At 37.6% G+C, this 16331-nt stretch overlaps 1 protein-coding gene across 1 annotated transcript in view; it reads right to left on the reverse strand.

The window, feature by feature from the left end:
- Positions 1-2546: 2546 nt before the first annotated feature.
- grapa (GRB2 related adaptor protein a) overlaps positions 2547-16331 on the reverse strand; it is a 32203-nt gene continuing 18418 nt past the window's right edge. The window contains exons 4-5 of the mRNA XM_077558960.1: positions 14495-14663; positions 2547-6081 (exon numbers count right to left, since the gene is read on the reverse strand). Coding sequence (XP_077415086.1) covers positions 5896-6081; positions 14495-14663 — 355 coding nt within the window. The 3' untranslated portion in view covers positions 2547-5895. The remainder of the gene's footprint in view (positions 6082-14494; positions 14664-16331) is intronic.

The raw sequence follows: 16331 nt of genomic DNA on the forward strand, positions 1-16331 counted from the left end.
TCCAAAAAAGCGCTAGATATATCTAATGCATTATCATTATTATTATTACTATTATTATTCAGCCTGAGATTGTCTTTTGCATCTATATATGCCACGGACATGAATGTTGAAATTAGTGCTGTTGAAGTTAAAGCGTTAGCTGATTCATTAATCACAAAAAACGATCGCATTAATCATGGATTAACGCAGATTAATCGCACTATTTATTTTATCATAGATGAAGATGATCCTTTAGCGTGAGCACAAGTTGTGTTTGAGCAATAAACATAATGACATGCATTAAAGTAAAGCATTTAATACATGTTTGCATATTACATTTCGAATATTTGTTCATGTCAAAATATTGGGGGTCATTTTTTTTCCCCATTTTAAATTATGCAAGTAATTAACTGATTAGAAAAAGAGGAGGATGAATGTTCAAATGAGTGGATAAAAAAATGTTGAAGACATCCTCATAATATTAAATGTCAAAAGAATTAACACATTTCCGGTGCGCTTCAAATTTGGCGGGAATTTTTTGGGGGATAAAAAAGCCTTTTTATTTAAGTGATTAATCGTGATTATCAAAATTTTAAGACGTGATTAATCTGATTTAAAAAAAATAATCGTTTGACAGCTCTAGTTGAAATACAATACTGCAATACAATCAGAATTTTACTATAAGCTACTTATAGTACCTGTATAAAGTAGAACTTATGCAAAATACAATGACGCACAAAACAGTGAAAAAGTTGAATGTTATGTCCCTGACAATTTATCTCTTTGACTGCCAAAAACGTTAAATAACGTTTAGTAAAATCCTATGGAGGAGTGCCAAAGACGTTAAAAGACGTTTTTTTCAAAACAGGTGAAACTAACCATTTTCTATTGTTGATTACTGAAAAACGGAATAAGGTAGAAACAAACTTTTTTTCTGATGAAAGATGAGAGTCCAATCTTTCATTTGGTAGTATGTGTGTTTCCATAGTCCAAACACATAATTTTCTGTGGACCTTGAAAGATCAGTCAAAAATGCTTAAATCAGCTGGCATCCAGGGCATCCCTTTTCTGAAAACGTCTGGCAGTCAAAGAGTTAAGATTTGACCAAAATGTTCTGGAAATACAGCATATGGTTCTTAAATTGCATAAAATCCCAGTTCATAAATGACACCAGTTCAGAACGCACATTTAAAACACCTTACAATGCTTATTTGCTATCTAAAGTAAATTAACATTAAAATTTACTTTTTGTTAAAAAGAAAAATTATTATAAGATCTTAATAAATAAGATTCATTATGCTCCCAATACCAACTTGGCTTGTCCATAAATTTCTGAGTGAGCCCTTTTGTTGTTATCATGTTGTTCAGTGTTTTTGTATAGCAGTGCCACTTCCACCTGCTCTTCTCAGCTTCGCCTCGCCCCTCTTGTATCACAGCCAATCTGATTGTTCCATTGCTTCGGTCCCATGTCTTTCGCAGTCGCATCTATGTGACAGTGGGAGCATATTAAGTTGCCAGCCCACTTTTGTATTGTAAGTGCACTCACAAAGACATTCAGAGAATTTTGTGTGACTTTTCTAACTTTTTACCGGATTTACATAGTAGAATGACTTCCCCCCCTACAACTTGAAAGCACTGAGTAAAATAAACTTGACCAGTCAGTTTAAGCAAGGAATACACATTGAGAATTGGGTCTAATTGAGACCAAAGGCCCTATTAGGGGAGTAGATGCCATAATATGTATGTGTATATAAAGTGTGTGCTCTGTTGGTCTTCTGGAGTACACCACACAATAAGAGCAGACCTAACAACAACTGACTAACAACAACTGACTTACCACATAAACAATTTCAATCTACACTTGTAGCCCTTACTATCGCTAAAAAAACAATTCTTGTTAACTGGAAAAATAAACAAACTCTGAATATCGACCAATGGTCTAACCTCCTCATAAATCACATTTTAATGGAAAAAATATCTGCCTCAAATAAAAACCAAATATCAAAATTTATAGAAACATGGTCTACGTATATAGAATTTTTAAACCTAATTCTGGTTACTTAATTCTGTCTGTTAGCGAGAGCCACTACATCGTGATAACTTACATTGATGTTTCTGCATTTGGCAATTTATTATTATATTATATTATTAGTATGGGATTTTTTTTTAATGGGCTTTAGGTGAACTGATGAATACACACACGCTCGCACGCACGCACGCACACACACACGCACATACACATACTCACCCACATACAAAAAAAAAATATATATATATATATATATATATATGTGTGTATATGTATATATATGTATATATATATAAAAAAAAAACATTTATTACATTTTTTTAATTTATTTGTTTTTTTTTTAAAAAAGGAGAGCAATGATGATGTCAAATCGAATGAACAATACTGAGCTCTCCTGAAAAAAATAAAAAAATAAAATAAAAAATAAAAAAAAACAATAAGAGCAGTAAGCACCTACAGTACTTGCTGAATTTATCCCCATCACATGTGGGGTGTCTCATTTTTAAAACATCATGTAAATGAAAAAAAAAAATCTGTATAGACCTGTCTCACTTTATTTGATATTGTATCATATCTATAATACAACAGTCATATTCAACATTGTGAAAAGAGGAACATCGCTCACTTTTTTCAAATGACACACATTTGTCATCAAAAAGCTGTGACTCTCTAGCTAATTGCTGAAGAAAACATTTATACAATGCTCAATTTTACTCGGGATATGCTAGATTATTGTAAATAGAATATTATATACAAATAAACACCTCGGGCTTTATTTCCGTCCCCAGTGCGAGTCTTGCGCAAAGAGCGGTCCGTTTGCATGGTCGGGATGTAACAATAGCGGCAACATTGTGATATCATATTGTGATCTTGAAATTGCCACAATATTGTCGGCGTCATGGCATGATATTAAAAGCGGCACTTCTCCACCAAAAACATTTTCAACAAACAAACAGCAAGCTTTTCGCCCGCTTAAGATGAACACAGCATTGTAATGTAAAGTACATAGACTACTTTGTGCTATTGAGCCAATAGGAGCACATGACAATAAAATGACTGTCCAAGCCCATTTCTTTGTCACTGCTATTATGTGCAAAAACACAATATTACACAATATAATACATTTCTTTCAATATTGAACCGTCTTTTTATAATCTCGTGAGTCTTTATACAGTATTGTGAGTTGTTTTTTTTATATCACCAACCTCCCCACAATACCGTTATAATTATCGTATCGTGAGGTTCATATCGTGATAATATCGTATTGTGACATTTGGTTATCGTTACATCCCTAGTACATGGGTGGAGTTTCCTTTAGTTTGTCTTTTTTCTCAGATGCGTACAGTTTGAAATGGGCATTTGCGCCATTGTGGGTGTGAACGCAGCTAAATTGCTTCCCTGACAAATGGAAGCGGCTACTTTCACTCCTTTAAAATTAAGCGCAGGAGGTGTTTATGGTCTACGGAGGAGATCAATGCGCGCAAATATTTAACTACTTTATATTTAACTGCAAGAGGATCTCCACTTGGAAATCGCCTTCCACCTTTATCTTTCATTTGTGGGACCCCCTACCCTTCATCTGTGCCACACAAATATAATAATAATTCTCATTATAATTATAATTATAGTGCGTTTAATTAATTTCTACAATGATTTGTAAAGTTTGATTCACGCAGTTGTCATGTTTTAGACTAAAATATAATGACATTCACCACACATGTGGCCGGAGCGTAGAATCATCAAAATCGCATTCATCCACCCGCACCACAACTTAGACCTGCTTCCAGCAGGTGTAAATTTGAATCTACAGACGCTCCCCTACTTACGAACATTCGAGTTACGAACAACGGTACATATGAACATTTCTGCGCGTACAGTATGTCGAAAAATGTTCGGAAAGAAATGCTGTAAGTTAGATTTTGTATTGCGCGTAGTGCTTCTTTCCGCCGCTAATACCGACGATTGGCGCTGTGAGAGCTCATTGGAGGCTGAGCAACGTGGCGAGGAGGAGGAGGAAGAAAACGCCGGTCCCCATGAAGCAGGAAATAGCTTTTGAAGCCGATTCCAGTGACGACGAAGAATCTCTCATGATGTAAAATCCTCCTCCTCCTCCTCCTCCATCATCTCCTTAAGCATCGAGTACATCTTCCAAAAGTAAGTTAAACTTCATTTTATTTATCTTATTACGTACATGTACATAGTGTGTGTGTGTGTCTCGCTCTCTCTCTCTAACATACGTAGTACAGTACAGTACTGTACGTATTCTCTCCATTTTATTAAGTTTTTTTCAGTACAAACCAATGCAGGTTACTTGTACAAGCCTTAAACATACTTATATAAACCTTCAATATACTTAAATAGGCTTTAAACATAAATTATAATACAAAATATAGCACTGAAGCAACTTACGAACAAATTCACCTTACGAACGATCGTCCGGAACGTAACTCGTTCGTAAGGTGGGGAAGCGTCTGTACTGTAAAAGTAGTGTACGTGTAAAAGAAAACACCCTCTCTCCGTCGGGACGCCCAGCACGGCGCAGCGTGATCTGCCAAATTCCCAAACACGCTGAACGAGGTTTGCTCCCGCACGAAAATCAAAACACACGTGTTTGCCTACGAAAATAGAGCCCTTAAAGTTTGTTGATTTCTATGTCTGATTTACAGTTCAAAACTGTGTACAGTGAACCCCAAGCTGGTTTGTGATTCACAACTTTTATGAATTATATCAAGCATTGTGATAGCTGATAGCAGCGTGATTGAAGATTCCGTTGGAAGTCCGACAGGTGCAGGCGCTCCGCTCCTTGTGGGGCGGTGGTCCTTAACTTCTCAAGATGATGCAGAGAAGTTCAGAGAACGGTCCGATCACTTTTAGTAGTGGTGGAAGTTAACAGCTGGTCAACTGGTAATGGCTTACTACACAAAAATGAGAGTAGTCTGTCTATGTATCACTTAGTCAATAAAATAAAAAGTAGTATGGTCTTTTAAATGATGCATAAGGGGTATATTTAGGGTTTAAACAATTAATATGGGCAATTTCAATATTTTTGAGAAGGTGTCCATTATTTGGTCCCTAATCCATGTGAATAGCAAGGGTTCACGGTATCTATTAAGCAAACTGGAGTCTTTTCAGTGACCTATTCACAGGTCACTATCGTACAATGCAATGTGCTCTTCAAGTATGTAGACATGCAGTTAAACATGATATAACTTTTTTTCAGCATTAACAGTGCCACTGCTCTTCACAAACATTGTGGATACACTGTGCCAAATGGTATGTGGCATTAGGTTATGGCATATGCTTGGGATCCAAATCTCCACGAGTGCATTGTTTTTTATAAGTATACAGCAGTGACATGGTCCACAGAGTAAAGGGCTGTTTACGTCATCACACCAAACACTCCCACACACACATATAGACACACTCATACGCATGCATTGGAAATCTCATTTTTGTGCTGTCTATTTTCATACTGCTTGGTCCAAATATTCAAAACACAATAACCATTGTGTCTCTCAACTTGACAACAAATTGATAAGTGGGTGGGCTGATTCATCTGCAGGCTCCTCTAACAATCTTGTTGCGTCATCCTTTTGTTTAAATTCCACCAATGCTGATTATTATTAGGCCTGCAAGTATTTGATGGTGAGTTTTCCACCATGAACGGTGCCACTGATGTCATATTTCTTTATATCTGAAGAATAGATATTGTGCCAGTCACAGCTGATTAGGCAGAGGTTTTGCCCAGGAAGTGGTAAACAGGAGGTTTGTCCATGATTGCATCACTCATCAATCGGCATACCATCTGCTCCAAAGATGACTGGTATCCAAGAGCAGCGGAGCGGTGGAAGTGACGTGGACGAGGAGGCCCACTTATGTGTGTGGGCTCACTGGCAGTGATAAACAGGCTGGACATACTCTGGGGGAAAGTAGCCCACGTGTCCATGGCAACGGCCCCTCCAGCGCAGTGAGTCGGAGCAGTCAATGAGCTCGATGACGTCACCCCGCAGGAAGCGTAGTTGTGAGGGGTGGTGAGGGTTGAAGTCGAAGAGAGCGTGGGCGTGGTGAGGACGCTGCCAACGAGCAGGAAGTCACAAGCGGAAGGCGAAAGAAGGAAAGATCAGTATTAGATCAAATATGGGTTCTGCTTCTGCACATTTGCAGACATTTTAGTTCGTACAGATCCAACTGCAGACATGCATTCTGGTCGATGGCCGTAGTTTGGCAACAAAACAATTGGGTTTCTATATTAACTTCATCTGATGCTAAAAACTTCGAACGATAGATGATAAACACACCAATTGTATTTACACCCTCAACCTCACAAAAGTGAGGCAGATATGAGAACCACTAGGTACCATGCTTAGTGATTGACTGAAATTACTCAAAAATAGACGGAGTTGTAACCAAGACAGCAGTTTAGAAGCAGGGCAACACATTCAAGTAAAAATTCAGTGACTGATGACCAGGGTTGGGACGGTTACTTTTAAAATGTAATCCATTACAGTTACAAGTTACCTGCTAAAAAATGTAGTGAGTAACGTAATCCAAGTACCATAATATTAAAGTAATGTAACTGGATTACTTTTGGATTACTCCAATATTGAGTATGCTCATGAAGACAAAATAAAAATAAATATCACCACAATATATATTCTATACAATGTGCCCCTGCTATTTGCGGGTGATAGGGAGCCTACAAATAGCAAAAATCCTTGTGTAATTAAAAAGCATGTAGGCGATTGATTGATTGATTGATTGATTGATTGATTGATTTATTGATTGATTGAAGGTCATATGCTCTTTTCGAACATCAGCTGCAAAATGAACTTTGATCCCAGTCACAAGTTTAGCCGTGTATATGTTGTGTATGATGTTCAAATAGTGAATTGGTGGGAGGAAGATTTGTTATGAAGGTATAACTCACATTATGGTTGTAGGCTAGCGGGCTAGCTAGCAAGAAGCTACAGCGCGTAGCATGCCGCTGGACTCTCAGCTGAAACTATCGCGCTGAGTAAGTTCCAGTGAATACCGGTCGCCATTTCCTCCTCCTGTCCGTGAAGCTTTTTCAAACTGCCCGCGTGTGGAGGACACGACTAGTCAGTTTGTTCGTTCCCACATCCCCGACATGTAGCAACGGTCCCACTCGCTCTCACACATGCTCTCTCTCGCTCTGTCCTTCTCTCTCTTTCTCTGTCTTTCTCTCTCTCGACCTCTTTCACTCTCTCTCTGATCGTAGAAATTGTAATCCCTCGAAGTAATGGCCATTTTTAATAAAGGTACCAGTAATCTAATTACATGTTTTTTCTTGTAACTGTAATGGAATAGTTAAAAAAAAAATTGCAATCTGATTACGTAATGGCGGTACATGTATTCCGTTACTCCCCAAGCCTGCTGATGACTAATCGCTCTCTGGACTGACTGATGTTTTCTAGTTGAGTATCAGCCTGTGTGGAGGCTGTAACAAGTGCAGTTCACAGTGATCAATATAGATGAGATTGAAATGAAACAGGTAAGAGTCACTTTCGTTTTGACTCATGGATTTGATTACCGACAAAGATTTAGACTAAGTACAAAAAGACAACAGGTTAGTCACACCTAGAAACTAAAATGTCATTTGGTGCTTATTCTTCGTCCTCCATCCCGTGTTGAATAATAAATGACAAGACCTGTGAGGTGAGAAAGTTGGAATGGAGACGTAATGGCAGAGAGGGACAGTGTATATATTTAGCAAAAAATCAATAGTTTCCTGCTATTTTTCAACAAAAAAAACAACAACATTAAAATCAGGTATATACGCGTTCTTTTTTTTTTTAAACAGCACATACTGTAGCTTTTATCATTGGAGAGTTGCTTGCACAGGATAAATGTCAACACAGAGAGAGAAAGCACAGTTAGCTAAACGCTGAGTACAGAGGAACGTGTGCGATGCTGAGATAAGATCACACACCTATACGCTAAAAATAAGACCGGCCTGCCTTCAATAAAATGTACCCCATCGCTTTCTGTCCCACTGTGTTTGTCTTTAAGTGCACAACAAACAAGTCGAGTTTACTTTTCTCCTGGCCGTCAGCCTCCTCTGATCTCTGCAGGCCTGCAAAGTAAAACCGGTTAGCTGGAGAAAAGCGACTATTTTAAGTAGCGCATTTAGAACCTCAATGACCTCTTTGCTGTCAGTTGCACTCCTGCTGAGGAAAGTAGATCTGAACTAAGAGCGAGCTTCAAGCCTGGAAAGAATACCAATGCTTTGCATTCAATGTAGCGGTGTGTTGCACTCACCCTCACTCAAATATTCAGTGAAGAAATATGAATACAACAATTAGCTTAATTCAGTTCAAGCTCCACAACGTGGACAAAATATCACATTAGTTTACTTAAAAAGTTATTTATCATTTCGTTCTATGTTTCATGGTAACATTTGAGGGAGGACTGTAACAGTCAGCGCAAATCTAATATTGCCGTGTTTAGTTGAGTTATTGTCAGGCTTGGGGAGTAACGGAATACATGTACCGCCGTTACGTAATCAGATTGCAAATTTTTTTAACTGTATTCCATTACCTGTTGATTATTTTTGTCTGACTTGTAAAATGTGAAAACAGCATATGGCCTTCAATCAATCAATCACTCAATCAATCAACCAATCAATCAATCAATCAATCAATCAACCAATCAATCGCCTACATGCTTTTTAATTACACAAGGATTTTTGCTAATTTTTGGCTGCCCGGGTCTCTATCACCCGCAAATAGCAGGGGCACATTGTATAGAATATATATTGTGGTGATATTTATTCTTATTTTGTCTTCATGAGCATACTCAATATTGGAGTAATCCAAAAGTAATCCAGTTACATTACTCTAATATTATGGTACTTGGATTACATTGCTAACTACATTTTTTTTTAGCAGGTAACTTGTTACTGTAATGGATTACATTTTAAAAGTAACCCTCCCAACCCTGGTTTATTGTGCTCTAGCCCAGTTTGTTAATTTGGCTTCTTGTCAAAATATAACATGTTGATCAAACATGCTCAAGGGGTATGCAGCATCATCTGCTTTCTAATTGGTTGTCTTCCAACTGGGTGCGGCTTTGTACTTAAATGGAAAATACTTAGAAGTGGGGCTTGATGGTGTGGTGATAGATTACGATTAAGATAAGTGAGCATAAAATTGAGATTCATAGGCAGTTTATAATAGTAAACAGAGCAATCGCACAATCTTACTTACATATTGCCGGTCTGGTAGATCAAGTTGTATAATCAAACAGTACTTTGGACGCATACATTACGTCAGCCTCGACAAGAAAAATGTTTCAATATACTGAACTACATTTCATCAGTGTCGACCGATAAAAAGCAAACAGGAGATGACTGATATTGTTTGGAAAATGACTGACTTGCATACAGCAAGGAAAAAGAAAAATGCTTCGTTCCAATTTTTAAACTAGTTTTCAATTTGTTGATTATTTTTGTCTGGCTTGTAAAATGTGTAGCCACAATCATGTGTAACCACTTAACACTGCTTCTGTTAAGGTTTGCGGGTGGATGCAATTTCTCTGTGCAAGCTAGTGAGGAGCAATAATTAAGGAGAAATATGGTTTTGTATCAGCTCATCTAACACTGCGTACTGTATTGACAGTGGAACAAATTGCACCTTAACATCAAGGGACAACATATACACCAATACAAGAAAAAAAAAACAATACTGCATACAGTAGTGCATGGGCCCTCGACTCTGTGTTTCCAAATCATGTTTTGCATTAACAGACTTTCTGTTAGAAGTGTACACTTAAAGGCTTGAGGATATTAGCAACATGGGGGTGGAGGGGCGGGCATTATGGTGGGTGGGTGAGAAAAGCGAGAAGGGAAAAAAACATTTCCCATCCTGCCATGATGAGATAAGAAGTGGTCTTGTGCCATGTAATGAGCTGATGTGGAATTAGTTTGGAAAGAAGGATGACACAAAACGTATTGTGACTCAAGACTGACTTTCTATAAAACACAGACTTAGTTTACATCAGTGATACTGACCCATTTGCTCCAAAACAAAGCTGAATTACTTGTACAAAATTTGACATAATCATTAATATTGTTTAGTGGCTTTAACAGAATGATTTACATACTGTACAGTAGTTATCTCTGCCACATTCGATTTTATTGTCTAGATTATGGAGAGAGAAAAAACTTTAGCAATATGCATAATGGTATTTTGACAGAGATATAATAATAATAATAGTAATAATAATAATAATAATAATAATAATAATAATATGTGTTTAAAAAATTTAAGACATCATTTGTATTTTATTTTATGCCACCCTGTCTTGTACAATGTTTGACACTATCATACTATGCAGAGACATTAGGTAGGGATACGTTCATATAACATTTTCACATCAAATGATGAGTTTATGTGATGACTTATTGTCAATCACGATCGTTCCTGTGAGACCTGACAACCACGTTTCTTGTTTTGGCACATGCACAGTTGATCAGTTTTGGCACTTGCATGAAAGCTTTGTTGGAAGTGGTTAGTTACTATAAAACACAATTTGATCCCTCCCTGTTAGTAAATTGCAAAGACCTGATGGGGAAGGGCAGATCTTGTTTTAATTTAGGAAAACATGGCACCTTTTAGCATTTAACTCGAAATGCAAAAAAGGAGTGTTTGTAGATGTTTTTTTTTTCATTAACAACTCTTTGACTGCCAAAAACGTTAAATAACATTTAGTAAAATCATATGGAGTGCCAAAGACGTTAAAAGACGTTTTTTTTCAAAACAGAGGTGAAACTAACCATTTTCTATTGTTGATTACTGAAAAACGGAATAAGGTAGAAACAAACTTTTTTTTCTGATGAAAGCTGAGAGTCCAATCTTTCATTTGGTAGTATGTGTGTTTCCATAGTCCAAACGCATACTTTTCTGTGGACCTTGAAAGATCAGTCACCCACGGCATCCCTTTTCTGAAAACGTCTGGCAGTCAAAGAGTTAAGACTCTGGTATACTGATGGCAGATCAGCAGATAGTGTAACTATAGTTTGACATAACAGCAGGACAATGAGTAACTTATCAGTAAATTCAACAACGAAAATGAAAAAATTCTCTCTCTCTCTCTCTCTCTCTATCTCATCACTCACAGCTGTTTTCAAACTGCACTTTGTTTCCATCCCTGCTATCGTACATTGTTCAGGCAGGTGTGCCTTTGCACAGGAATTTGTACAAGTAAAACCCGCCTCCTTCAAATGAACCCCTGCTATACAATTTGAGTTGGAAAAAAAATAGCATAGTTGATATATGGAAAAGTGAATAGGAAGTAAAGAAAAACATTAGGCTTTGAAGCTCGTCGTCTCATTATAATTGGAACCTGATTGCATTGTTGAAATATGTACTGCACTGTACATATATTCATAAACACTTGGCTTATGTCTAGGACATCATATAGGTGTCTGGGCTATATTGTGATTTTCTATAACCGCAATTACTAGTTTTGTAACACTTCAGAGATTGACATGAGCTTAAATTGATGAATGTTTAATGTTCTGTTGAGTGCCGTGCGCTCGGATTCGAGACTACGTGTGACTATGTAGACAGAACTGCGTGCCAAGCATGTAATGAATGGCCACCCCCCCCCCAAATAAGGTGCTAGTCATTGTTAATGTGTGTGTTCATCAAGAAAGTAGAGGCATGTCAAGTGCAAGGACATATAGGAGATGACCTTTTATTACGTGAATATTTAATATTCAAATAGGCACGGAAGTAGAGATGCTTGGAAATGTAGTTGAGTGGGCGTTATGTAGATTTTATTCAATAAATATTGATTCCGAACTGCTCCAGATGGTGCATTTGCCTCAGTTGCATGCTCTTATGTTGTGGCTTTGTACAGTACTGTCATAATTGCAACGTATAGTGGGAGTATTAAGAGGTGGATTTAGTTGGGCAGACACACAGCTTGCCACTACGTGCTGTACCACTGACAAGCTACATTCATTAATTGTTAAACTGTCCTATTAATTTCTACAGAAGTGTGGACCTGCCAATGTGGATTACACAGTTTGCTATGCCGTTCCAACCAGGCTTGGCAGCCATTCGTTGATAAATGATGAAGTCGGTCGAAGGTACTTCAAAGTCGTTCGAATGTTTTGATGAAGTTGTTTTAACGTATTGGTAAAATTGTTCGACCATATTGTTAAAACGTAGGCTAAATGCTAAAAACATTTTTTTTTTCCCATTATACCGTGCGGTATTGACTTGCACATGCGAAATTGTGGCGTTACCCCATGGCACTCTGGGAAAATACCCCGTGGCATTATGTTTTTAGCATTTGTTCTATATTTTTTACCAATGCATGCGAATGGCTTTATCAGTAATGACATAGCCCAGTCAAAACTGTTTACTCCTCGTTGCCTGTACATTTCTCATGATAATAGGCATTTCCCTTTTGATCAAACAGTATTATACGTAGATGTTATTAATTTGCTGTCCTTACAAAAACAAACACAACTACAAAAAGATTAAGTTTCTGGAAAGACATGTCAACAATTAAACAAAGGGAATACAACACACTACACATCTTAATCTTGCCTGCTGATTCCTGTTTAATAGGGATTCTCATTTAGTACGATTCAGAATCGATTTTAAATGTCCCCAAATTGATTTTATTGAAATGATTTGATACTGTCTTTGTCTGTGTGTGCCTTTATTGGGAGCGCTGTTCATGTTGTACCCGGTTTGGCCACTGAGGGGCAGTGTGGTTCCACGCGGTCTAATACTCTAAAGTTGTAGCCACATTAGAGAGTAGAAGGAAAAAGTCACGATCAAGTTATTCCAATAAAAGTTGTTTTTTTGCAGTGTGGAGCCGTTCTTTTGAGTGATAAAAGTGCCGCGAGTACCGCGCTAATTAGCATTAGCGAGTCAGACTGGAGTAGATCATTACAATTCCTTGCACATCTATAGATTGAAGCAAAAATCATTGTCAATCAAATCATTTTGAATCAAAAATCGTTCTTAATCGAAAATTGATTCTGAATCAAACCGCAGACTCAAAAATCGAAATCGAATCGTGAGACATTCAAAGATTCCCACACCTACTGGTTAAGTTATTGGAAATTTATTTTCCAGGGTACCAACAAAGTGGTTTAACATGTTGATTACATTTTCATGACTGTTTTCTTTAATGGTATAAACAAGGGTGCTTCCAGGTCTGAGGTGTCTGTTGAATGAGACTACCTCATTTGAATGATTGACACATGATTGAAACTTTGCTACCACAGCAACCTGTCAATCCAGATGGTTGTGCGTACGAGTGTGGGTTACGTTCAAACTCCACCCTGTCAACTATGATTCTAAGGTGTTAACAGTGTACGTCATCAAATTGTTTTGACTTTTGCCATTCCACAATCAATATACTGTATTCCGTCCGCTCGGGTGGTTTTCGATACCTTGCTGTACATTTTCGTAAAAAAAAAGAAAGAAAAAATCCTCTTGAAAAAACATGTTTTGACTGACTCATACATACGCGATTATTAGTACGTGCACTGTTCCTAAACATCATCACTTCCCAGATTGATGATACGCTCTCCAGTTTCCCAAGTTCAAATGAATAGCTAGCCATTAGCACTCATTCACCCTATTAACTCTTTTAACATTAATAGTTTGTGCAATCAAATACCTTCCGTTGTAACTGTAGCAGCTGCCACACCTAGGAACACGAAACACGTCTCATACCTTAATAATGACTTCACAATAAGATCATGAGAGCATATGGGAACTTCATGATCTTTGTCCATGTCACTGTGATCAACTATAACATAGATTTACTCATGGTCAAATTAGGGAAATATGAACACACGTTTGCTCGAATGGCAGATGGAAGACAAATGGGGGAACCACACAAAAAGAAAGATTGTTTTGTTAACGGTGTGGTTAACACATTGAATGTGACAATGCAGAATAAATGGAGACACACAAATGAAGGACACAGGGGATTTATTTTATGTGTATCTACCGAGCACAACTCTTCAAAGATTAAAAACAAATCATCAAAATATTACAAACAGCTCTTGGTATGACGTATGCCACAATTGTAAACATATTGTTTAATTAATAACTGATGAGTGACCAAAAATGTTGTGGCCAGTGTATTCTATCAAATTGATCAAAATATTTTTGAAAGAGGGGACAGTGTAGAGATTTCTGTAGGACGTTGATGATATTGGTAAATGCTACTTGATTTATATAGCGCTTTTCCACCTTAAAGCGCTTTCACATTCGACTACTGATGATACCGCATCAGGAGCAATTGGGGGTTCAGTATCTTGCTCAAGGATACTTCGAACCCACAACCTCTGGGTTGTGGGACGACCACGCTACCACTGATGATGAAATGGTATAAGTAAAAATGTGTAATTGACTGCATATATATATATTTTAGAAAATACAGTATATGTCTAAAAGAAAAAAATGTTATAAGTAGATGTCACGTGCTCACTCTCGCAAAGTGTTCGGGGTCTCGCAGAAAGACGGTCCTCTCTTTAGCGATGCTGTTACTATGGTAGAACTCCACAAGCTCATTCAGGGAGGAGAAGAGCTCGTCCCACACGTAATACTGACTGCAACGGTCCTGCAGCACCTTGAAATGTTGGACATGGTCCCCGTAACTGTCAGACACACAAAAACAATCATTAAACAACATGTATCGGGTACTTCAAGGGAAATTTTAATTATTCTATTTTTCAGCCATTTCACCCCTCATGAATCTTTCTTTTTGTCCCATTGCTATCACAACAATATATTTTCATTTAAAGCTATTGTGTTTTTGTCAAACATAGTAATGATGAATAGTTTCTATTAAAAAAAAACAAAAAAAAAACGATTGAAAGTAGGTCACCGTCTAACTGCTTTTCAAAATGGCTCATGTTCTGTCTGGAAACAAACAATAACAAGCAGGGACCAACAAGTCAGCCAACATTTTGATGTCATTGAGTCATTAAAGGCTGTTCCTAATGGGATCATTTGCAACATCACTAAAGAAACATTTACCGCTACTATTTATTTGTGAACATTTTATTTACTTTTTGTGCTAGCAATTTCTCAGACTATCTTTATCAGTAGGAGATAAATGGACCTAAATTAACAGTAAGTCGAATAAAATGAGGTTAGATTATTATTATTTTTAATTGATGAAATGAGTTTCTTCGAGGAAATGAATCAACTGTATGCTGCAATGAAACAGCTATTTTCCTCCTGCCGACATTTGCTACCTGCTCCCCGTGGCGGTTGCTAAGTAACTTAGCGGTTTATCTTTAGAAATCAGAACATCTCACCATGATCATTACTGTTATATAACCGCCTGTAACATACAGCGAAAGTCAACTCAACACACCTTCTTATTTCTCAAATCATCGCAGAGTAGGAGGGCGATGTTTACGTTTGATGATGGCTAAAATCTGTTGTACCGAAGATTGGAAAATCCATAATACTTTTTCAGTTTTATTATGTGTTTAGAGAGAGAGAGAGAGAGAAGAGAAGAAAGACTTTTTTAGTTTCATAACCCAAGTGTGAGCTCACATTGACGTGTGAGCTTTGACCTCACCGATCTGTCACAGGTCTGATGGGACCGCACAAGTGATGGCCAGTTTGTTTCGAGCTGAATTCCTTCTCTGCTCACACGTGAAACTTCATGAACCAGCGCAAGTGACTCCTTGGTGGCTAGATGGCATTCGCTCGGCCCCGTTTGACTCCCTCGCCCTATATAACACTACATCGCACCCTTCTTTCCATCTCCATATTACTCACACCAGGGCCGGCCCTATGTGATTTGGTGCCCTAGGCGAACTCCATTCCTCCACCAACACACTCACTATGCTGAGATATGTAACTCATCTTCATCAGCCCATTATGACGTCTGGTGCCCTTTGCTGCCTCCTACTGGTCAGTTTGGGTAACGAACATTCCGGTCTTAGAGCAGTAGATGAAAACTACGGGTGACTGAAGTACTCACATTTTGTACTTAAAGGTACTGAAACGTGTGTAAAGAAAAAAAAAGCCAAATTACTAGTTCGACTACTTTACTAAGTAAAAGAAAAAAAGTACAGACAGAAATGTCCTGAAACACAAAAGTAAAAACAAATATTATTGTCAGTTATATACTGTAGGCCTACCCATTTTGAGAAAAGGGCTCAACGGAGAAACAACAACAACAACAAAAACCTTGGTAATGTTATTAACGGACTCAGAGTAAAACAAAACACTAATTTTATGTTAACAACTAAAAAATAACAGTATTTGTTTGTGTTTAATTTAGAATATATGTTTTTTTTTTTCCA

This window comes from Vanacampus margaritifer, chromosome 2 (assembly GCF_051991255.1).
Source record: "Vanacampus margaritifer isolate UIUO_Vmar chromosome 2, RoL_Vmar_1.0, whole genome shotgun sequence".
In the NCBI taxonomy this organism is placed as follows: domain Eukaryota; kingdom Metazoa; phylum Chordata; class Actinopteri; order Syngnathiformes; family Syngnathidae; genus Vanacampus; species Vanacampus margaritifer.